Raw genomic sequence first — 26,053 nt, forward strand, 5'->3', positions numbered from 1 at the left:
CGCACAGGCGAAACTACTGTCGAAACTTAAAAAAAAACAAAAAACAAAAAAAAAAAAACAATACTGGTTGTTCTACAAGGCAAAAAGTTGTCAGCGTTTCTGAGAGTAGAATTTTACGTCTTATCAAAGAGACTGAAATGCAGTAATGGATAATTTTCGTTCATTATATTTCTTTAAACACTGATGACGGTGGAAGTAGTTGGTGTTAGGCACTAGTGACATTAATTACGGCAGTGGATAGACGACGATTGCTGTAAGACATATCTTTGAGATTCCAGTAAAGATAGGAAAGGACAAGAAACTTTTGAAATGGAAAACGATGTAGAACTCTTCGCTGCGAAGGCGGTTAGAGTATTGTGAATTGCGTTGGCGGGAGGCAGTTGTGGACTTGTAAGAGCCCGACTTTCGGCTTCGCGAATACATTGAGGAGTGGTAAACACAGTCCAGGTAGCATTAATATTTTACTGGCATAGGATAAGTAGCGTAGGCAAGTGGAGGGATGAGGTATTTGTTGACACTTCCGATTTGGATAGGAATGACGACGCAACGTTTGATCCGCACATTTAAGAGATGTGTAAAGCATTTCTGAAGATAATTGAACAGTGTTAGGCAATTCGACAAAACAGCCCAAGGTTAGAAGTGGAGGTCTAACGAAACTTTCAGTGAAATTTGAGAAGAAGAAAAATGGTAAGAGATGATAGAAAAGGCAGCTGGAAGGCGTTAATCGAACAGAAAGTCGGTGTTATATATACAGGGTATCCCATTTATCTTAACCACAATAAGTAACTGTTTGTCCAGATGCAAATTACAAAAATGTTTCAAGCAAATGTTCTTTAGTCATCAAGGGGATATCAATCAGCATGATTACCTTACAAAGATATGAACAGCGGTATGACTTTTTTAAATGGTACCCTGAATTTTTTATTCGGTTATTCATTTCCTCTCCTAAATACCTATTAGTAATACAGTGAAACCCGCAGTTTCGATGGTTAGGACTGTGCTGCCACAGGATTATCTCTGTCCGAGAGAAGACGTGGTGACTTTCAGTCTCAGCTGGAAGAATCACCCTCTTGGTCATCCACTTAGTTGACAACGGCTCCATTTATTTAAGTCGGACGGCTACCATAGCTGTCACGAAATCTGCCCATTAAATATGTCTGTTACCACGTACGGCCCATTTAGATTGAGCCTTTATACGCTCCAGCAGCTTCAGCATCTTCACAATTCCCAACTGCGCCTTTCTGTAAGAATTTACCGCAATTCTGTAGTAGCAGTTTAGTTTTTAATTATTCCGAATAGAATGCACCAACGTATTTCGATTTTGCTCGCTGTGTCTTCGCTCAGCGAGCTCGACCACCTCGCGTTCCAGCTGCTAACTGACGGCGCCGCCGCCATACTTCCAGTCTGACAACTTAAATGACTCTATTACGTAGAAGACTACACGCTTACGTTAGCGTTGCCACTGATGACAAAATCTTCTGGATCGTTAGGCTGCGTCATTATCAAACTTCTTCAATGGTCGACGTTTCGAATCCTCTGACGGGACCTCTTTCAGGATTCCCTGGTGTTCTTGTATAATTGAACGCTGTTGAAAGACAGTGCTGCGATAATCTATAAGAGGAAGTTTATCCTCGGTTTTCCGCAGAAATGGAGTTACTGGGTAAAAATCTTCGGATTGTCATTGATGCATCGTCGTAGATATACCGAAGAATGATCTAATAACTGCAGTTCTCAATCTCGAGATAAGACTTCTTCCACCCTACAACCTGTGATATCGATAGCAACGATGCCACGGCGTATTAAAGTTCTGCAGTTGGCACTACGACACCGACACCGACGACAGCGCTCTTTAGCAGGTGCTGTGGAGGTCTACGAGCTCCGCTACAGATTCTCCCATTTGATCAAGAGCAGACGGCCGGGAAACTTAGCTTCTACTTGAGACTGTGCTCATCTGTACAAGTTACGTATGACTCTGTATATACACTCCTGGAAATTGAAATAAGAACACCGTGAATTCATTGTCCCAGGAAGGGGAAACTTTATTGACACATTCCTGGGGTCAGATACATCACATGATCACATTGACAGAACCACAGGCACATAGACACAGGCAACAGAGCATGCACAATGTTGGCACTAGTACAGTGTATATCCACCTTTCGCAGCAATGCAGGCTGCTATTCTCCCATGGAGACGATCGTAGAGATGCTGGTGTAGTCCTGTGGAACGGCTTGCCATGCCATTTCCACCTGGCGCCTCAGTTGGACCAGCGTTCGTGCTGGACGTGCAGACCGCGTGAGACGACGCTTCATCCAGTTCCAAACATGCTCAATGGGGGACAGATCCGCAGATCTTGCTGGCCAGGGTAGTTGACTTACACCTTCTAGAGCACGTTGGGTGGCACGGGATACATGCGGACGTGCATTGTCCTGTTGGAACAGCAAGTTCCCTTGCCGGTCTAGGAATGGTAGAACGATGGGTTCGATGACGGTTTGGATGTACCGTGCACTATTCAGTGTCCCCTCGGCGATCACCAGTGGTGTACGGCCAGTGTAGGAGATCGCTCCCCACACCATGATGCCGGGTGTTGGCCCTGTGTGCCTCGGTCGTATGCAGTCCTGATTGTGGCGCTCACCTTCACGGCGCCAAACACGCATACGACCATCAGTGGCACCAAGGCAGAAGCGACTCTCATCGCTGAAGACGACACGTCTACATTCGTCCCTCCATTCACGCCTGTCGCGACACCACTGGAGGCGGGCTGCACGATGTTGGGGCGTGAGCGGAAGACGGCCTAACGGTGTGCGGGACCGTAGCCCAGCTTCATGGAGACGGTTGCGAATGGTCCTCGCCGATACCCCAGGAGCAACAGTGTTCCTAATTTGCTGGGAAGTGGCGGTGCGGTCCCCTACGGCACTGCGTAGGATCCTACGGTCTTGGCGTGCATCCGTGCGTCGCTGCGGTCCGGTTCCAGGTCGACGGGCACGTGCACCTTCCGCCGACCACTGGCGACAACATCGATGTACTGTGGAGACCTCACGCCCCACGTGTTGAGCAATTCGGCGGTACGTCCACCCGGCCTCCCGCATGCCCACTATACGCCCTCGCTCAAAGTCCGTCAACTGCACATACGGTTCACTTCCACGCTGTCGCGGCATGCTACCAGTGTTAAAGACTGCGATGGAGCTCCGTATGCCACGGCAAACTGGCTGACACTGACGGCGGCGGTGCACAAATGCTGCGCAGCTAGCGCCATTCGACGGCCAACACCGCGGTTCCTGGTGTGTCCGCTGTGCCGTGCGTGTGATCATTGCTTGTACAGCCCTCTCGCAGTGTCCGGAGCAAGTATGGTGGGTCTGACACACCGGTGTCAATGTGTTCTTCTTTCCATTTCCAGGAGTGTATATTCAGGCTTCAGTAAACCACTTTTACTTGCGTGCAGTACCGACGTATTTTTCCTGCTCCTGCTCCTACCCACGCGCTGCCTTCCAGGCGGGATACAAAACAACCAACTTGCCCGACCGCCTGCACAATGCGGGAGTCTCTGAAGTGACGTGTCGTTGTGGCAAAGTACATGTCGCCAAAATTCGACGAGCAGTAAAAGAACGCGTTAAATAGCATGAACGACAAGCAAAATGTGCTGCGAATACATAGAAAGATAGTTTCGTTATCATTTAGCTACAAAATAGCAGGTCAGCAACTGGAACCAGTTAATTCCATAAATTATCTGGGAGTACGCATTAGGAGTGATTTAAAATGGAATGATCGTATAAAGTTGATCGTCGGTAAAGCAGATGCCAGACTGAGATTCATTGGAAGAATCCTAAGGAAATGCAATCCGAAAACAAAGGAAGTAGGTTACAGTACGCTTGTTCGCCCACTGCTTGAATACTGCTCAACAGTGTTGGATCCGTACCAGATAGGGTTGATAGAAGAGGTAGAGAAGATCCAACGGAGAACAGCGCGCTTCGTTACAGGATCATTTAGTAATCGCGAAAGCATTACGGAGATGATAGATAAACTCCAGTGGAAGACTCTGCAGGAGAGACGCTCAGTAGCTCGGTACGGGCTTTTGTTAAAGTTTCGAGAACATAGCCTCACCGAGAGTCAAGCAGTATATTGCTCCCTCCTACGTATATCTCGCGAAGAGACATGAGGATAAAATCAGAGAGATTAGAGCCCACACAGAGGCATACCGACAATCCTTCTTTCCACGAACGAGACTGGAATAGAAGGGAGAACCGATAGAGGTACTCAGGGTACCCTCCGCCACACACCGTCAGGTGGCTTGCGGAGTATGGATGTAGATGTAGATTAATGACAGGGCACCAAGAAGAATGTGACCAGATCGTGGATTTTAACAATCCAGATATGAGTGCTCGCCACAGAAAGTAATATAAATGGAAATAAAATTGGTGAAGCAGTAGAAATATCGAAGAGAGAGTAAAATTTCAATAGAGATTACTGCAAGAGACTAACGTCTTCGTGAATGCCTGCTAGGATGGAAGTAAATTCAAATGGTTCAAATGACTCTGAGCACTATGCGACTTAACATCTGAGGTCATCAGTCCCCTAGTACGTAGAACTACTTAAACCTAACCAACCTAAGGACAGCACACACAGCCATGCCCGAGGCAGGATTCGAGCCTGCGACAGTAGCAGTAGCGCGGTTGGAAGTAAATACCCAGCAACCGAGGCGGTATAACAAAAATTATGAACTCACCTTCTCTTTCAGTACCTTTTTTCAGTATTTACCCAATGACGATGACCCTTCAGTAGTATTCTAAAGTTTTACATCCACTAATTGCACTTCTCCTGAGAGCGCAGGGTATATAGCACTTAATTAGTGAACGCGACATTGCCTTTCGGGAATTTTCAGCCAACCAGGGAAACCAATGGAATCCTGAACGAGGCACCAGCCGAGTGAAACTTCGAAAATTTTGAAGAGGATTATGACGCGGCCTGATGAGCCTAAAGGTTATACCGTCAGTCTGCAGCAACTGCCACGCAGAATACTTTAGAATTTATCGGTGGGGGGGAGGGGGGGGGGAGGGGGGGATCTCAGAGCCAAACTGAAGAAGTTGAAACGTCCCCTTAGAAAAATTCTACATGACTGTGCTTAAACTGACACACAATACTTTTAGCGCAACGCAATCTGACTTTCAGTAATCCCTACAAAAGAATGGCCCTGACTAACATTAACCTATACGTTTCACAAATCACTTACCTCACAAAAATCTTCGTTACTCTAGCTACTGCAATACAGCGAGCGCCACTACTGCCAGCTAAATAAAAGATTCTAACTACTGAAGGCACTAACTACTGATAGGCATACTTAGCAAATGAAAGATTTTGATAGAGAACAAACAATGTATTTACCTTAATAGTGTTCAAAAGTCATAACATATGTATCAGTCCATGACATCCAATATTACAAATTTACTCTTTCTGATGGACACACGTCCAGATCGTCCGCTCTCAAAATTCCGCCATCTCTCTCCTCACATCTACCACTGCTGGCGGCTCACCTCCAACTGCGCAACGCTACGCGCTGTTAACATCCAGCTGCCCAACACTAAAATAGCCAACAACAATACAAACCAGCCACAGACTGCACACAGCACAGCCAGTGATTTTCATACAGGGCGCTACGTGGCGTTACCAATAAAAAAACCTAAACAGCCTACTTACAAAGTAGATGTATTTTAGTGGAAGTACTGAAAAAATTCTGAACACGTGGCACAATCGGCGTCTACCAGTACTCACCGTGGAGCAGGTGGCGGCCGCGCGGTGCTTGCCGTGAGCCGCGAGGCACCTGGCCAGCTGGTGGCGCCTCCACAGGCAGGCGACGGCGGCTCCCAGCACTAGCACCACCAGCCCCAGCGACAGAGACGCCGCCAGCACCCCGCCGTCCCACGGCGCCTCGCTCACCTCGCTCGTCATCTTGTCCGGCACCTGCAGCACCACCACAACCACTGCCTTTCACTCCACCATCTGGCTACATCTCCAATCTCCATTCAGCAACTAACTAATTATGCCCCATTACTTCATCAGCTGGCTCGATCTGTCTACTCACCTCACCAACTGCTACACATACTCTCTATCGTCACCATCTGGCTACATCTACCCTGTCTCAACAACTGGCTACATGTCCCCCATTACTTCACCAGGCAGCTGTATCTGCCCACCCACTTCACTAACGAGCTACATCTATGTGGTTTGCGTACTGTAAGACCTTCGGTACACACACCATCAGATTTCTTGACTTGTCGCTCTAACGAAGTAGGTGAGTGTCAGCAATATGTCTCGTGGTCTTATCGTGGCGTGCTTATCTTCTGCCGTTAGGTCAGACGATAGAAATGCCACTTGCACGCTTAGAGTAGCAGATTGACGGTGACCAACTTTAAACAGAACTTGATTAATTTTCACATACATTTATTAAAATAATAAAAAGCATAGGCATTACGTAACTTGATTCTGGATGCTGTTTACAATCTGAAGTTCCTTTGGTCTTGGTTCGTTAATCTTATTCTCACATATCTCTGATACTTGACAAAGTGTCTATTCATTTATCTTCATGGCTATGTACAGGAATACGGTAATCTTCTTAGGTGCAGACTGAAACTTGACTATAGACTGGTACAGACTAATGCAGGCTGGTACAGACTAATGCAGACTGGTAAAGACTGGTGCAGACAAATGCAACTGACTAATCGGAGGTCTGTACACTCGTTATAATACCTCACGCATTCAGGTATCACTGCGTGAGTGTGATCCGCAAGGAGAAAAGGTTCTACGTTAGCAGCAATCTCATTGGCTGCGTTTCATATTAATATGCAGATCGGCGGAAGCAGAATGTGGTCCGTCTCTAAGGCAGCGCCATCTCGTAGTGCAGAGACGGACGAGCGCTGCGCCTGCTGTTGTGCTTAGCGGGGCGCGCTCTAGTGGGAAAGTTGTGTACGCACTGACTACGTGGAACTATGTACACAACAATCTACCTTCTAACTTCGCCAACTGACAGCGCCTGCAGCACCACCACAATACGGCCTTTCACTCCACCATCTGGCTACATATACCCTCTCAATTCAACAACTAAATGTATAATTATGACCCATTACTTCAGCAGCTTGCTACATCTGCCTACTCGCCTCACCAACTGGCTACATTTACTCTCTAATGTCCCCCTTTAGTTGACAACCACCCACTCACTTCGTTAATTGGCTGCATCTGCCCTCTAACTTCACCACAACCACTGCCTTTCACTCCAGCATTGCCACACCTACCCTCTCTCTTCATCAATGGACTAAAATGGCTCTGAGCGCTATGGGACTTAACTTCTAAGGTCATCAGTCCCCTAGATCAGAACCACTTAAACCTAACTAACCTAAGGACATCACACACATCCATGCCCGAGGCAGGATTCGAACCTGCGACCGTAGCGGTCACGCGGTTCCAGACTGTAGCGCCTAGAACCGCTCGGCCACCCTGGCCGGCCATCAATGGACTAAATCTACCCCATTACTTTAAGAGCCAGCTATATCTGTCCACTAACATCACCAACTGGCTGTCGACTTTTACCAACTGGCTGCTCATATCCTCCCTCTTCATTAGCCTGTTATATATGGGGCAACCCAAAAGTTACCGTTTGAAAATGTGCTATAACGTACAAGCAATGTAGCACAATACCGATGCGAGTATATAAACAACGACATATAGGCAATGGATTAGTGGCATTTGTGTCTTTCCAACGTGCGTGCAGTAAATACAAACAAAAACTTGAGCTCTAGCGATGTTATTACCAAATGTATCCAAATAGGACCAACGTGCTGTTACTACATCTTGGTTGCCATAGAATAAACACTTGCAGAAGAAATGGTTCAAATGACTCTAAGCACTATGGGACTTAACATCTGAGGTCATCAGTCCCCTAGAACGTAGAACTACTTAAACCTAACTAACCTAAGGACATCACACACACATCCATGCCCGAAGCACGATTCGAACCTGCGAGCGTAGCAGCAGCTTGGTTCCAGACTGAAGCCCCTAGAACTGCTCGGCCACAGCGGCCAGCAAACACTGGCAGACATCCATCGGAGAATGAAGAATGTATGTGGAGCAGCATGTTTTTCGGAAACCACCGCTCCAAGTTCCGTGTTGCTCCATGATAATGCACGTCCTTATATTGCAAATGTTGTAACGGAGAATTGACGCCAATTCAAATAGGAGTAATTCGAGCACCCGCCCTGTGGTTCTGATGTCTCCCCACGAGATTATAATGCCTTCCGTCCCTTTAAAAAGACGACTATTTCTGTTGCATGAGCATGTGCAGCAGACAGCTATAGACTTCTTCACGCGGCAACCTCGTGCATTGATGAGGTGATTGCCTCAATGTTTACGATAATTTTGCCTGATTGGCATACCGATTCTGGATTGTATAGCCTCCTAACGGAAATTTTTGGTCGCCCATTACATCTATTGGCAGCTGTTCTGGCGAGAGTAGCAGTTTGTTTGTGATGTAGGGTGATTTTCAAAATCTGTTCCATCTGTGGTGACTAAGAGGGAGGCACCTTTTTTATGCTCTTCAGTATGTTGGTTACTTTTACCGTGCACGCCGGCCGGAGTGGCCGAGCGGTTAAAGGCGCTACAGTCTGGAACCGCACGACCACTACAGTCGCAGGTTCGAATCCTGCCTCGGGCATGGATGTGTGTGATGTCCTTAGGTTAGTTAGGTTTAAGTAGTTCTAAGTTCTAGGGGACTTATGACCACAGCAGTTGAGTCCCATAGTACTCAGAGCCATTTACCGTGCACAATGTGCACAATTTCTGTCTCTTCCTCCCAACTCTCTCTCGTCCAGCACAATGTACAATTACTCGAAGTTTTGACATGCCACAGATGCCTAAGATTGTAATTACAATAAAAATAAGGTACGTAATATGTATTAATATAATAACGTATCTTCGTCAGCACTTATTACATCTCCACAGCATAAAATCAAAGAACTTCGAAAGTCATGCTACTAGTTTGATAGCTACAATGCGAAACAACATTCACAACTTTGACAGCGTCATAGTTTACATGATGTAAAATAGAAATGCGCCCTAAAAGTAATAAACATTTTACTCATCACAACGATTCTAATTTCCAATTCATCAGATAATGGTTGTGCAAGAGAGTGGTGTTTGTTTCCGTTGTTTTCCGATACGTTTGGGAACGGTCAATCTCTTCGTTAGTCTTTCTTACACTACGATATTTTCTTTTCTGTCTTTTCTGAATCACCTTCCTAGGTATCAAGAACATTTGCTGTTGCCGGCAGATAAGGTCAAACTGTGCATGTGCACCCTAACTGGTTAGAGAATTTTATGCTGCCAGACAGGCAGGAAAGCAAGGCGCGTGGGGGCTACCCCTCAGGCGTGCAAGTAAACATTGCAATTGATTGCCATTAACACGTATTGTACCTTTCATCCAAAATTACTATCGAGACTTTGTCTAAAAACTTTGGAAATAGAAAACATTGTATTAGCAAAGTGTTCCCTGCAGGGGTCCATGAGCCTGTGATCCTCTCTTTGAGTCTGAACATGACATCTGTCTTCTGTCTTCACCAACTGGCCACCACTGTCCAGGTAGTAGAATCACCATCGCCAAACGAAAAGACCCGAGGCCATAAACGCGCTCATCCCAGTTATCCACAAGTGACAGTTACACTTAAGACACCTGACAACGAAGCCACCCAACTATCATTAATTAGAAAGGCTTGTAGTAGTTCGTGAAATACACAGGGAAATAAATAAGCCTGAGAAAATAAATTATGGAAGAACCAATGACTCTGACGTTCCGACGTTATACGGATCGTGGGACAATGTACTGAAGCCAGGAAAGAGTAGTCTGCAGTTTTATTTGCTGAAGCCATTTGAACTATGTGGTCAGAACCAAGACATTTGAGAACCACTGATGAATTAGAGCATCGTCCAGATATTTCCATGCACTACGATCTCCGGTTACACGATCCCTGTTGCTGCAGGATATCTTCTAATATCGTCTGTCTACCTTCCACAAGTTTGTGTCTTCAGTCGTCTCTTATTTCCTGGAATCCAAAAAGAACTTCCCTTACACATTTACCATCCATCTTCTTGGTTAAATCCTGTCACCACTTTCTCAGCATGTGTTCCTTTCTAGTCTGTCCCCTAATCCATTATTGACATTCCCGCCTCTCCCAGTATTTTGAAACATTCATCTCTCCATTGATCAATGAACCACCTCAAATTGTGGATGTGCTAAAAGACTATGTCCCAATCTCAAGCGTGAAAACTGGTCACACTGTCTGTAAATGTTCATTTTCATACGAATTGAAAACTTCACTCTGAAAACTTATTTAGTTTACCAAGCGCACTCTGAGCACTCTAGACGACTTTTACACTTGCATGTTTTCTCGCTCTTCCTCCAGTGGTAGTATTTATCAATCACCATCGATAAAATGTTCTAATAGTAGCACTTTTCTGTTCTGGAAAATGTACACATTAGTATATAGATTCTAAGACCAGCTTCTGTGAACGAAGGAATATTTTCGAATAATGAGATTCGAGCAGAAGTACTGTTTCTTGAACCACGAGAAGTTAACACATTACAAAAAGATTTTCACAAAAAGAGTCAGCTGTAGTTCAGCGAAATATGTGTAATTAGAAGCTATCACTATTACTGGAAGAACTCTTTTGAACACAGATTCCATTTGAAACAATTTACGGATGTGAAAGTAGACTTTCGACTACGGCAGCAATGAAAACGAGTGAAAAACTGAATGAACATCGAGCACGACTTCAGAAGTGCAATGGCGCGTACCAAACGAAATATAAAATAAGATTGTGGGAAATGATCAGAACAAGACATCGTATTGAATCGTTATTTCTTGGTTCAGTGGAAAACGTACTACACACGTGAGTTTCATTTGTTTGAACATTTCGTGAGTATTACAAATGATTTTTCACTTTATAAATATCGTTATTAATATTTTTCATCCAAATGTTTAATTAATTGCCATACGTGTTCGACGACATCTGGTGTTGTTCAGGGTTAATGCTCTCAAAAATGTATGGGACCAATGGTACAGATAGCCCGCCCGGCTAGCCGAGCGGTCTAACGCGCTGCTTCCCGAGCGGGAAGACGTGCCGGTCGCCGGCACGAATTCGCCCGGCGGATTAGTGTCGAGGTCCGGTGTGCCGGCCAGCTTGTGGATGGTTTTTAAGGCGATTTTACTTCTACCTTGGCGAATGCGAGCTGGTTCCCCTTATGCCGCTTCAGGTACACTATGTCGGCAATTGCTGCACAAACACTGTCTCCGTGTACGCGTACACCATCATTACTCTACCACGCAAACATTTCGGGTTACACTCGACTGGTATTCTGGTATGAGACGTTCCCGGGAGATTGGGGGGGGGGGGTCTGGGGGTCCACTGGGGCACAGTAACCCTGGTTTCTGTGTGGGGCGGCGGTGTGCTGCGGCCTGTTGTGGGGTTATGCTCCACTGAGGGCTACGGCGGGACGAAGACCCTCCCTCGTTTCTAGGTCTCCGGTATAATATATACACAATGGTATAGACTGGTATGTGGCTTGTAACTTTTCTCCCTCTGGTTCTTTATTCATGAACCTCATTAGTTGTCCTCGAGATACTAAACGTACAGCCTCCCACCAAGGAAAACTCTATAGCAATAATAGCAGCAGAAAGTGTTTCCTTCCCTTGAGGCTGACACAGAGCAACTGAATCGTGCGTCGACTGCTCCAGGCACAAATAAAATTTATCACCCTCTATACATCCCTGTCATGCACATCATTAATCATCTATTCCTCCTGTTTTAGTTACCGTAAGTGAAATTTCGTTATTTCAGGCCCTTTCCGGCGTTGTAATTTTACTAGGTAATATTTTATACATCCAAAAATTAATTGCAAAGCCATACCGAAACGTAGAGAAAATGGAGAAACCAATTTTAATATAATTGAAAAAGAAACAGTCTTGTAAGACTAATCCCTGATGCTGATGATGACGTAACTGACATCAGTCCGCGTTAACAAAAACATTTATGCACGAGTGAGTACCGCCTAGCGCTCTGCGCTCCTGGACTGGACACCGAGACCTGGCACCGCCAGTCCACAGCGTGGACACCTCTGCAAAGCGCTGCCTCTGGGCGATGTCTCCATCCAGCGCGACTCCTCTGTTTGCCTTAGCGGGGGTATTTGTCCTCAGAGATGAAAGGATCGACGTGTAATTTCGCTTTCAGTCCCCGTTGACCCACCAAGCTTCGTTGAAAGGCATAGCGGGTGCTGTGGGGTAACAACGGCTACCAAAGCCCTTGAAAGCGGATCGCCGCAGAAGCTTCCGATCCTAACACAAAACATATTTTATCTCTGCTACAGTGAAAGATTTCCACCTCGAATGGAAAAAAATATGAGACAATCGAAAAACGTAATAATTCCAATTCCGAACAAAGCCGGTGGTAAAAGGAGTGAAATTTACAAGAAAAAACGTCAGCTTAATAAGCCATGGTTACAAAACACAGACGCCAATTATTTGCAGAACACAAAAAAAGAAAAAAATAGGAAATCGATCTCGAACAAGATCAGTTTTGGTTCAAGACAACGTGAGACAGTACTGACTCCGTCACTTACCTTAATAGAGAGACTGATGAACGGCAAACCTGTAACACTTGTAGATTTAGAAAAACCTTTTTGACGATGTTGACTGTGCTACATTCCTTGAAATTCTGAATTGAAAAGAAATGAAACTGGTATTATTAGTGACGAAGAACATGTAAGGTAAGACGTAATTGAGAAGGTAATGAGACACGTTGAAGGCCATTCACAATGTTATTCAATCTTTATACTGCGCAAGCTGTGAAGAAAACGAAGGAGTAATGTTCAAGAAGAAGAATTTAAAACTTGAGGTTTACCAGTGACGTAGTAATTCTGTCAGGAACGGCAAAGGACTTAGAAGAACAGCTGAACGGAGTGGATAGTCTTCAAACAACTTATGGGAGTGTAACCGGTTGACGTTTTCAACGACTGCAGTTATTTCTTCAGGTGAACAGCCCGTCATTTTTAAAGCACAAATGCAACGACAGAGCGCTTGCAAGGAAGGTTTAAACACTCGGTAGGCGCGGCTACGCCGACCAAGAATCATAATACGGCATTCACAGATAATGTCTAGGAAAGAGATTATAATATGAGCACCAGCAAAAGTAAAACAAGTGTAATGGAAAGGAGTGCAATAAAATCAGGTGATACTCAGGTGATTATAAAATGAGGTACTGATAGTAGTAGAAAGTTTTGAACATAGAGCAGCAAAAGAACTGATGATTGCCAAAGTTGAAACGATAGTAAAGGTAGGTGGCAATAGCAGTAAAAGGATTTACGAAAAACGGAAACTTTTTAACATCGAAAATGAGATTTAAATCTTAGGAAGCACTTTCTGCTGGTATTTGTTTGGAGTGTAGCCTTGTACGAAAGTGAAACACGGACAATAGACACTTCAGAGAAGAAAGCAATAAAAGCTTTTGAAATGTGGTGCCACAGAAGAATGCCAAAGATTATACAGGTAGTTCAAATAACTGTTGAGGAGATATTGTATCGAAATGGGGAAAAATAAATTGTGGCTGGTTGGTAGGGTATATTTTGAGGCGCCAAGGAATCGTTAACTTAGTACTGGAGGGAAGTGAGCGTATCTATTCGGCAGCTGTTGAAAATGGTACAGGGAGATCAAGCTTGGATACAGTAAGCAGGTTGAAATGGATATGGGGTGCCGTAGATAGGCTGAGATGAAGAGCCTTATGCAGGGTAAGCTAGCGTGGAGAGCTGTATCAATAGAATAGGATGTGTTTCAAAAGAGGACAGAGACACTGAAACGAAAATTAGGGAGAAAGTTACCGGAATACCGCACATCGAAGGAGATGATAAGGAGGTGCTATTGACGGTTTAAAAATTAGGAGTATTTTCGCCTTCATTGGTGTCCATAAAGTTTTTCAGTATAAAGTAAAAGAGTGTAGAAAGTGAAAAAGCAACAATCCCTATCTTCATACTTATTCTACTATATCAATAGAGCCAAATGAATTACGAATATCACTTCAAAAATGTTCAAATGTGTGTGAAATCTTATGGGACTTAAATGCTAAGGTCATCATTCCCTAAGCTTACACACTACTTAACCTAAATTATCCTAAGGACAAACACACACACCTATGCCCGAGGGAGGACTCGAACCTCTGCCGGGACCAGCCGCACAGTCCATGGCTGCAGCGCCTTAACCGCTCGGCTAATCCCGCGCGGCAATATCACTTCACTTGGTCGCTAAGTGGGTAAGCGTGAGACATCACTCTATGGACATAAAATATATTTCCGAAACATTCGAGTTATAACGTGTTTCGGAGTTTTCGTTAAGCTGTAAAAGCCGAGCCGATCAGTAACTATGCACTCTGATTCAACGATCGGTGGAGGTAGCAGATCCTGGCCTACCAACGCACCGCTCCTCTCACTGCTCTTCATGTTGATGGCAAAGTCCTCTTAACATGCTGTGGAAACTTTTTCTGTTCATAATGGACAGACGGCACTTTGGATTGCGAGAGAGAAGCTACGCGCTCTGTGGCGCGCAGCACTTGTCTTGGGATTTTGATAATGAACGGTGTGTCATGTAGGACACTCTGGTGCGAGTATTTCTATCAAATAGATGCTTCTTAGGTTCTTGTGTGGGGCTAACTTGTTGCACTGTTGCAGTCAGCCTGATAATTCTTGGCCGGCCGCTGTGGCCTAGAGGTTCTACGGGCTTCAGTCTGGAACCGCGGTGCTGCTACGGTCGCAGGTTCGAATCCTGCCTCGGGCATGGATGTGTGTGATGTCCTTAGGTTGGTTAGGTTTAGGTAGTTCTAAGTCTGGGGGACAGATGACCTCAGATGTTAAGTCCCATAGTGCTCAGAGTCATTTGATTTTGATAATTCTTGAATTCAGGAAGTTAAACGGTCTGGTACATCTACACGTACACTCTGCAAACCACCGTGAGGTGCATGGCAGAGGATATGTCAGGTAGTACGTCCCTCGATACCAATGATTAGTGTTTCTTCTTGTTACAGTCACGTACGGAGCACGGGAAGAATGGCTGTCTGAATGCCTCTGTACGTGCAGTAATTATTCTGATCTTATTCTTATGATCCCTATGTGAGCGATACGTAGAGGATTGTGGTATATTCCTAGAGTCACCATTTAAAGCTTGTTGTTGAAACCTTGTTAGTAGACTTTCTCTGGATAGTTTAGGTCTATCTTCAAGAGTCTTCCGAGTTCAGCTCCTTCAGTATCTCTGTGACATTCTCCCAAGGATTAAACAAACCTGTGACCATTTGTGCTACCTTTCTCTGTATACGTTCAATATCCCCTGTTAGTTCTATTTAGTACGAGTCCCACACACTTCAGCAATATTCTGGGATGAATAGCACGCGTGATTTGTAATCAATTTCCTTTGCAGACTAATTGAACCTACACAGTATTCTACCAATAAACCGAAGTCTGGCAACTGCTTTACCCACTCCTGAGCCTTTGTGATCATTTCATTTCATGTCACTACAACGTGTTACACCCAGGTGTTTGTATGAGTTGGCCGACTCCGAAAGTGATTTACTGATTTTATAGTCGTAGTATATTATGTTTTTCCGTTTTGTTTAGTGCACAGTTTTACATTTCTGAACATTTGAAACAAGTTGCCAGTATTTGACCACTTTGTAATCTTAACAAGACCTGACTGAATATTTATGCAGCTTTTTCAGATAGTACTTCATTATAGATAACTGCATCATCTGAAAAAGCCTGATGTTAATATTAATATCGTCTGCAAGGTCATTAATATACAACATTAATCGCCAGGGACCGAACACACTTTCCTGGGGTACACCCGAACTTATTTCCACATTTGACAATGACTCTCCAAGCTAGATAACATGCAGTGTCTTCCCTACCTAAACGTCCTCAGTCCAGTCACAAATTTCACTTCGTACCCCATATGATAATACTTTTGGCAATAAGCGTAGATGTGGAACTGAGTCAAATGCTATTCGCAAATCAACAAATACTGCTTCTACCGGATTGCCTTGATCCAAAGCATTCAGCATGTCGTGTGAAAAAAGCGATGATCGATGTTTTCTGAATCCATGGTTATTGGCATTGAGGAGGGCATTCAGTTCAAGGTACCTCGTTACGTTTGAGCTCAGAATTGTTCTAAGATTCTACAACAAATTGATATCGCGGATACTGGATGGTAGTTTTTGTGGACCACTTCTACCACCTTTGTTGTAGAAGGATGTAACTTGTACTTTTTTTTTCAAGGACTGGGCACCCTTTTTTGTTCAAAGGATCTACGATAGATTATAGTTAGAAGAGGGGCTAACTCGGCCACAAATTCACTATAGAATCTGACAGGCATTCCATCGGGCCCTAGGGCTTTGCTCAGTTTTAACGATTTCAGCTGTTTGTCAACACCGCTGACGCTTACTTATTTCGTTCATCTTTTCAGTAGGACGAGGGTTAAATTGGGGCAATTCTCCTGAGTCTTCCTTTGTACAGGAACGTTTGAAAACAGAGTTAAGCGTTTCAACTTTGGCTTTGCTACCCTCAATTTCAGTTTCCGTCTCATTCGCTAGGGACTGGACACTAACTTTGGTGCCACAAACACCCTTTACACACGACCAGTATTTCTTTTGATTCTGTAAAAGATCATTTGACAGTAATGTGCTACGGTAATCATTGAAGGCACCACGCTTTGATCCAATGACAGCCAAACGCGTTTTATTAACATCTCTCTATCTGTAGCCTGACGCTTTGTTTTGCACCTGTTATGCAGTAATCTCTGTTCCTTTACGTACTACAGTGCTTATATACCAAGCAGTTTCCCTTGCGTTATGCACCGTTCTACTGTTACATATCTATCCAGTGCTTGGTCAGCTACTCTTTTAAACTTTCTCTATAGTTCCTCAGCCGGCCGGGGTGGCCGAGCGGTTCTAGGCGCTACAGTCTGGAACCATGCGACCGCTACGGTCGCAGGTTCGAATCCTGCCTCGGGCATGGGTGTGTGTGATGTCCATACGTTAGTTAGGTTTAAGTAGTTATAAGTTCTAGGGGACTGATGACCTCAGAAGTTAAGTCCCATAGTGCTCAGAGCCATTTGAACCATAGTTAGCCCGCCGAAGTGGCCGTGCGGTTAAAGGCGCTGCAGTCTGGAACCGCAAGACCGTTACGGTCGCAGGTTCGAATCCTGCCTCGGGCATGGATGTTTGTGATGTACTTAGGTTAGTTAGGTTTAACTGGTTCTAAGTTCTAGGGGACTAATGACCTCAGCAGTGAGTCCCATAGTGCTCAGAGCCATTTGAGCCAACCATAGTTCCTCTACATGCTCCTGCCCAGAGTTGAAAGTTTCAAGTTGCTCATTGAGATATGCCACTACGGATTTTTATATACTTGGTTTAGTTCTTCTTTGTACTTTGATAATCATTGTTGCCACAATTTTGTCATGGTTACTGATACCTGTTTCGATGTGAACGTCCTCAAAGAGCTCAGGTCTATTTGTTGCCATTAGATCCAATGTATTTCCATCATGAGTAGGTTTCCTAGCTATCGTTTTGGGTAGTTTTAGGAGAAAGCATTTAGTACTGTTTCACAGCATGTCTTATCACGCCCACCACTAACAAAACTCCAAATTTCGCAATTAAATGTTGGACGATTAAAGTCTCGACCAATGATTACAGTATGACTTACGTGCAAGTGAACTAACGTTTCCTCTGAAGTTTTCAGTTACATCAGGAGACAAGTGTGGTGGGCAATAGAAGGATCCAATTATCATTTTATGCCCATACATGATACTGAGTGTTGCCAAAGAATCTCACATGCATCTTCAACTTTTATCTGGGTCGATTTCAGTTTCTTGTCTACTGCGATAAATACACTACATCGATTTCCCATCTGCCAATCCTAGATTTTCCCCAAAAAATCTCACTGCGTTAAATTTCAGGTTTCAACCCGCTTTCTGTACGTAGCATCATGGGAGCTTCATTGCTTTTCATGAGAGTTTCAATTTCTGGCACTTCGTTGAGGATGCTTAGGCTGTTAACCATTAGGAGGCATTTTTTCGATCTTACAGTGACCCTTCTCGGTTTCCTAGATCTATCGCTATTTGGATTGGAGGAGACTCCCCTAATCTAAAAAACCATTGTCTACACACCAGACACAGTTAGCTACCTGAGTAGCAGCCTCTGATGTGTAGTGCACAAGTGACCCATTTAGGGGGACCCTACAGTTCTGAACCCTATGGCGTAAGTCCAGGAAGTAACAGCCTAGCTTGCACAGAACTTTCTAAGTCTCTGATTCAGTCCTTCCACTCGACTCAGACCCAAAGGGCCATGATCAGTTCTGGGTACAGCGCTGCAAATTGTGAGCTTCGTTGAGACTCATGCCCAAGGCTGGTCTTCTCAATCTTTTCTGCCAGTCTCTGGAATGACCCAGGTATTACCTCAGAGCCCAGACGACAGGCATCATTTATTACAACGTGCGTCACAGTCTGCAGTTGGCTATATTCTGTTCCCTCAATGGCTGCTCGAATAGCCTATCCGGCTCCCAGGTGCACACACTGAGTGCATCCGATGTCTTTTCCTACCCCTTGCTGACATTTCCTTAAGGAGTACCATCATTCAGCATACGTTTTAACTTAGATATATGAGCAAATTTGGCATTGTATAAGAACAACATATGGAAATATGCATGCCTTAGTTGTGAAAATACAAATTTCCATTATAAGTGATACTGCAGAGAACAATCCCTACGTGTTGCGCATTAAATCAGACCTTCGGACGGGTGGAATATGGTAGCAGTCCAAAGAGCGTGCGTACGGTCAGAATTATTCTGGAGGAAAGTTTTCTCCTCTTTTTCAACTTCCTTCTAGGACGGAAAGTGCTTACCAGTATCAAAATGGTTCAAATGTCTCTAAGCACTATGGGACTTAACATCTGAAGTCATCAGTGGGGGCTTAGAACTACTTAAACCTAACTAACCTAAGGACATCACACACATCCATGCCCGAGGCAGGATTCGAACCTGCGACCGTAGCAGCAGCGCAGTTCCGGACTGAAGCGCCTAGAACCGCTCGGTCTCATCGGCCGGCCTTACCAGTATCCAGTCTCGATTCTTTTCACTCTCTGGACAAAATATGAACGGTCCATTACGAGTATTCTAATATATTTAGGAGTTGTAGCCTAAAGCGAACAGCAGAAGACCATTTTCACCGAGCTGCAGGATTCCTGATAGTAAAACAAGAATAGATTCACATAACGCTTATCAAAGTCATTCCACAGAGATTTCTTTAATGACTCAGAACGTTATTCAGATTGGTACTTCACATTTTAAAATAAAGAGTAAAGTGCATCGCATTTCCAGCACGATAAGGTTAGAGTATACAGAAGTTCTCTTAGTATTTCAAGATCAGAAGTTCAATTAAGTCAGAAACCTAGTAATTCTTTTTAGTCGGACAGTTTACAGAGTACACAAGAACAAAGTTCAAAGCATCAACATTGCACTGCCGCGCTGTGATATGAAATGCTATTAATTATGTTTTTGCTTGAAACATGTCGTTGTAAATCCAGCTCATTATTCGGGGTAGCAAGTTTAATCTTTCCATACGTAGTGGTAATTACATCGGTACATTTACCTGTAAATTCAAAACAAATAACTGTGTTTATTCAATAAATGTGTATGCGGAAGGTATCGAACTCGGAATCCTACAGTGAAACGTCGTTCGGAATTGTAAATAACCGCGTTTTCATTAACGTTTGTACATTCAACACACGAGGAAAAACGTTCCTGATGTGGCGCAACACTTCAGATGCCCGATACCCTAGCGCGTTAGTGCTACATATCTGGATTCATAAATTCTATTACATTCACAATTGTATCTGCATTTTTAGTTGTGAGATCAAATATGGTGCGCGTGCAGTCTGCACTGCATCAAGAAATAACAGCACATATACTAATAAACACTAAAACAATGACATCAATAAATAGCGCTAACTGATTTCGCAAAATGTCATGTTAACCGATAACTAGCTGGTGCTGAGCGTGTGTGTACGAAAGCAGAAGTGTAATAGCGGAAGACTGACGCAGGAAAACGAAAACTTAAATTATTCTTTAAAGGGTCTTATTGACGTAATCGTTTTCATAATGATACTCATCGTTTCGTAACAGTTCTCGAAGTCAGTGCTCGGCTACAATGTTAATGATGTTCCTTACTTCTGTCAGTGAACTAATAGACCTTCTCCAAACAGTCATGGCTATCTACGATGATAGATTACGAATGTGTTCATCATACACGTTGAAATAAACACGACCGACAACGCAATACGATAGTCACTTAACACTCACCACTGCAGTTCCAGACGTAATATTGCTATTATTAGATTCGCATCACTGGCAGTGCTAGGACACCAAACACCACCAGCGGCTGGAAGTTTCCCTGCTTCTGCTGACTTCTATTCACTTGTAACTGAATAATCTAGAGGTAAGGCAATTATGACACACATCGTTCTTTAGTGTAACAGTATCAGTGTGGAGAAATTTAAATAACTAACGGGAAATGTAGCAAATAGCCTCCTTCTTAAGACCGGCAGTATGGTGTTCTACAATGAACATTCATTCTCATTTGAATTTATGTAGTCGAACATAACAAAGTTGGTAGTTCAGTGTAAATAAAGCTTTAGATGAGAAATTTTTTATTGTCTTGATCGCATGTATGTGCACCATGTTACTAGTTTCGACAGGACTAAGCTGTCATCTTCGGATCCACAGAGTTCAGGCTATGAAATCATGCTATGCCGTGTATATCTGAAGATGGTAGCGTAGTCCTGTAGAAACAAGTAATCCAGTATACATACATGCAGTCAAAGCAACAAAAAACTTCGCATCTCAAGCTTTCTGTACATTGAATTAATTGATCACTTTCCAGCCGACAGTGACAGGTATTTATAAAACTATAGTTATCTAAAGGCACGCACAATTGTAACTATTTTTTGATGTACGTCACAGGAAACGAGGTTACGATATAAACCCAATGTGAGTGCATAGTCCGGTTGTAATTTAAAGCCGAATTGGACAAAATACACTACCTGACGTAAAAGGTGAAGCGTCCAGGAGAAAACGAAACTTCACTGATTGAGAAGCTTGCTATTATTTCAGTAATTACAAAATCGAGTAAAATTTACAAAGAACTCGGCAGTATGTGCCCAGCTATAACTGCAACGATTCGCTCCTTCTGGACTGGTATATGTCAGTTGGGAAGCATGTCAAAGTCGCTGTCACTTCTCCTGAGGCATATGTTCTATTGGCGACAGCTCTGGGGAGCTTGCGGGCTGCAAGAGTAGCTTAATATCACGAGCTTGTCCTTTTGAATAAAGGCACCACGATATTGTCGCTTGAGAGGTAACGCATGACGATATAGGATGACCGTGACATACGTGTATGACGTCAGAGATCCATCAGTCCCTACCAGCCGTGACCTGAAGCCATATTCAATGGTTCCCCAGCATGATTACAAAAATGACAGTACTCTGCCTGCCAAAAATGTTGGCAAAATGGGCCGCGATATCTCGCTGAACACAAAGCGACGCCATTTGTCGCAGTTCATGCTTGCCGGTTATGGCAACACTCCAAACGCAGTAATTTTCATTGTAGTGTTAACAGCGGCCTACGCATATGCGCGTAATCGCCAAGTCCAGTTGCTGCTAATCTATGTCCACTGATACGGTGTGGCGCAGAATATTGTAGGGTTGCCGGATGTTTGGGTGCGCAATACGGTTATCCTGCCTTGCGGTGGTCGGGCGTGGTCGACTGGGACCTTGGAAATAAATCGATATTTCGTTAGTGATGATACCAACTTGTGGATCACTAAAACAGCAGGTAGGCTCACTGTGCTTGCCTCTGCCCTCGTACATGGATTAAATGACGATCAGCCAGGCGGTAGTCCTTCAGGATACCTCTGTAGCGCATTCTTCTTGAAAAGACTAAAATTAAAAAAATGTTCAAATGTGTTTGAATTCTTAAGGGACCAAACTGCTGAGGTCATCGGTCCCTAGACTTACACACTACTTAAACTAACTTACGCTAAGGACAACACACACACCCATGACCGAGGGAAGACTCGAACCTCCGGGGAGAGAGGCCACGCGATTCGTGACATAGCGCCTCTAACCGCGCAGCCATGATGCACTAAAATTAGCGCCAATTCCTCACTCGAAGGCTTTCGGGAGGGTTGCCTGGTTTGTTAGGAAAAACCTGAAACGAAATCGAAAACTAAAACTAAAAACTCCGTCCGAACAGGTCTCGGAAGGCCCAACGGTACTGACCGACCGCCGCGTCATCCTCCACCTATAGGTACCATTGGATGGGGATTAGAAGCAGCGCGAGGTCAGCACACCGCTCTCCCGGCCGTTGTCAGTTTTCGTGACCAGAGCCGCCACTTCTCATCAAGTAGCTCCTCAAATTGCCTCAAAATGGCTGAGTGCAGCCCGCTTGTCAACAGCGCTCAACAGGTGGGACGGTCAAACACCCGAGTACTAGCCGAGCCCAACAGCGCTTAACTTCGGAGACCTGACGGGAACCGGTGTTTCCACTGCGGCAACGCCGTTGGCCGAAACAGAAAATCACCTCCCAAGAATTCCCAATTAAGATATCTTTTACCCAACTATGAGATTTCCTGGCATTTGGCAGATGAGAACTGGGATCTTCAGTTGGTTGTTCGGACATCTCGGGCTCTCCTTCACTGTAGAAAATGTGTAGTACATAAAATACTTCCACGCTGCTGCTGCGGCCGCAGGTTCGAATCCTGCCTCGGGCATGGAATATGTGTGATGTCCTTATGTTAGTTAGGTTTAAGTAGTTCTAAGTTCTAGGGTACTGATGACCTCAAAGCTATTCAACAATCTGTGAGTCAACACTAGAAGTTAGCTGTCTCCAAGAGGATTATTATAAGATGTTAAGTCCCATGGTGCTTAGAGCCATTTGAACCATCCTCCTCTCATGATAATTTTTATACAATATTAATAATAAGGCCATAACAAAAACTACATTAATATTTCGGGAAGGAATAGTTCTCTCTGATCTTACACATTGGTTGGATAAAAGAAGTGGCAACGCTGTTGTAACATGAAGGATTTGCGTAAAATTCCATGAGCCCTGTTTGTATCTGAAAGCAGAAGGTCAGCTGAAGTGGTGCTGTGAGCAGCGGCGGCTGTGTTTGAGTCGGTTGCAGCCGTACTCTCTCAAGCTGCAAGAGGCCAGGTAAAGCGCCGTAACAGACGGTCACTGCCGCCTACTACTGCGATTTCTTGCGACATCACCTTCCTCCTGGTCTGAGATGACAGCAACGGCACACTGCCATACGGAGAACCCTGTGCAGGAGCTCCTGCGTTCGTGGAAGTGGGTGATACTGGAACATTCGCCCCATTTACCCGATATGTGTCGCCGGCCGAGGTGGCCGAGAGGTTCTAGGCGCTACAGTCTGGGGCCGCGCGGCCGCTACGGTCGCAGGTTCGAATCCTGCCTCGGGCATGGATGTGTGTGATGTCCTTAGGTTAATTAGGTTTAAGTAGTTCTAGGGGACTGATGACCTCAGAAGATAAGTCCCATAGTGTTCAGAGCCATTTGAACCATCTGAACCGATATGTGTCCGTGCGACTACGACCTGTTCCCCACAATGAAGGCAGCTCTTCGTAGCATGCATTACAACACAAGAGAAGACATCATCCGCACCATAGGGCGGTTCTTACGAGACTTGGACCGAGATGGACGCACTGACGGTGTACGACGCCTCCCATCAGCCTGGGAGAAGGTGACCGGGATGATGGGCGATTATATTGAGAGCATGTAATACACTGAGCGTCTGTCAATCAAGACTGGTATGAAACCTCCTGGCAGATTAAAACTGTGTGCTCGACCGAGATTCGAACTCGGGACCTTTGCCATTCGCGGGCAAGTGCTCTACCAACTGAGCTACCGAAGCACGACTCACGCCCGGTACTCACAGCTTACAGAAGCTCTCCTGCGAACCTTGCAGAACTAGCACTCCTGAAAGAAAGGATATTGCGAAGACATGGCTTAGCCACAGCCTGGGGGATGTTTCCAGAATGAGCTTTTCACTCTGCAGCGGAGTGTGCGCTGATATGAAACCTCCTGGCAGATTAAAACTGTGTCCCCGACCGAGACTCGAACTCGGGACCTTTGCCTTTCGCGGGCAAGTGCTCTACCAACTGAGCTACCGAAGCACGACTGACGCCCGGTACTCACAGCTTTACTTCTGCCAGTACCTCGTCTCCTACCTTCCAAACTTTACAAAAGCTCTCCTGCGAACCTTGCAGAACTAGCACTCCTGAAAGAAAGGATATTGCGAAGACATGGCTTAGCCACAGCCTGGGGGATGTTTCCAGAATGAGCTTTTCACTCTGCAGCGGAGTGTGCGCTGATATGAAACCTCCTGGCAGATTAAAACTGTGTGCCCGACCGAGACTCGAACTCGGGACCTTTGCCTTTCGCGGGCCAGTGCTCTACCAACTGAGCTAGCGAAGCACGACTCACGCCCGGTACTCACAGCTTTACTTCTGCCAGTACCTCGTCTCCTACCTTCCAAACTTTACAGAAGCTCTCCTGCGAACCTTGCAGAACTAGCACTCCTGAAAGAAAGGATATTGCGGAGACATGGCTTAGCCACAGCCTGGGGGATGTTTCCAGAATGAGCTTTTCACTCTGCAGCGGAGTGTGCGCTGGTATGAAACCTCCTGGCAGATTAAAACTGTGTGCCCGACCGAGACTCGAACTCGGGACCTTTGCCTTTCGCGGGCAAGTGCTCTACCAACTGAGCTAACGAAGCACGACTCACGCCCGGTACTCACAGCTTTACTTCTGCCAGTACCTCGTCTCCTACCTTCCAAACTTTACAGAAGCTCTCCTGCGAACCTTGCAGAACTAGCACTCCTGAAAGAAAGGATATTGCGGAGACATGGCTTAGCCACAGCCTGGGGGATGTTTCCAGAATGAGCTTTTCACTCTGCAGCGGAGTGTGCGCTGATATGAAACCTCCTGGCAGATTAAAACTGTGTGCCCGACCGAGACTCGAACTCGGGACCTTTGCCTTTCGCGGGCAAGTGTTCTACCAACTGAGCTAGCGAAGCACGACTGACGCCCGGTACTCACAGCTTTACTTCTGCCAGTACCTCGTCTCCTACCTTCCAAACTTTACAGAAGCTCTCCTGCGAACCTTGCAGAACTAGCACTCCTGAAAGAAAGGATATTGCGGAGCCATGGCTTAGCCACAGCCTGGGGGATGTTTCCAGAATGAGCTTTTCACTCTGCAGCGGAGTGTGCGCTGATATGAAACCTCCTGGCAGATTAAAACTGTGTGCCCGACCGAGACTCGAACTCGGGACCTTTGCCTTTCGCGGGCAAGTGCTCTACCAACAGAAACTCTTCTGCGAACCTTGCAGAACTAGCACTCCTGAAAGAAAGGATACTGCGGAGACATGGCTTAGCCACAGCCTGGGGGATGTTTCCAGAATGAGATTTTCACTCTGCAGCGGGCACACAGTTTTAATCTGCCAGGAGGTTTCATATCAGCGCACACACCGCTGCAGAGTGAAAAGCTCATTCTGGAAACATCCCCCAGGCTGTGGCTAAGCCATGTCTCCGCAATATCCTTTCTTTCAGGAGTGCTAGTTCTGCAAGGTTCGCAGGAGAGTTTCTTTAAAGTTTGGAAGGTAGGAGACGAGGTACTGCCAGAAGTAAAGCTGTGAGTACCGGGCGTGAGTCGTGCTTCGGTAGCTCAGTTGGTAGAGCACTTGCCCGCGAAAGGCAAAGGTCCCGAGTTCGAGTCTCGGTCGGGCACACAGTTCTAATCTGCCAGGAGGTTTCATATCAGCGCACACTCCGCTGCCGAGTGAAAAGCTCATTCTTGAAACATCTCCCAGGCTGTGGCTAAGCCATGTCTCCGCAATATCCTTTCTTTCA

The 26,053-nt window shown here is 45.2% G+C and overlaps 1 protein-coding gene and 1 non-coding gene across 3 annotated transcripts in view; both read right to left on the reverse strand.

Moving 5' to 3' along the window:
* The window catches only part of LOC126481330 (muscle, skeletal receptor tyrosine protein kinase-like), a 617,768-nt gene that overhangs the window by 127,849 nt on the left and 463,866 nt on the right, over positions 1-26,053 (reverse strand). For both annotated transcript variants that reach the window (XM_050104999.1, XM_050104998.1), the window contains exon 4: positions 5,767-5,955. In XM_050104999.1, coding sequence (XP_049960956.1) covers positions 5,767-5,955 — 189 coding nt within the window. The remainder of the gene's footprint in view (positions 1-5,766; positions 5,956-26,053) is intronic.
* Trnas-cga (transfer RNA serine (anticodon CGA)) lies at positions 24,244-24,318 on the reverse strand. Its single transcript has one exon. It is a non-coding gene; the product is annotated as a tRNA-Ser (tRNA).

The sequence above is a fragment of the Schistocerca serialis genome, chromosome 5 (assembly GCF_023864345.2).
Source record: "Schistocerca serialis cubense isolate TAMUIC-IGC-003099 chromosome 5, iqSchSeri2.2, whole genome shotgun sequence".
NCBI classification, from domain to species: Eukaryota; Metazoa; Arthropoda; class Insecta; order Orthoptera; family Acrididae; genus Schistocerca; species Schistocerca serialis.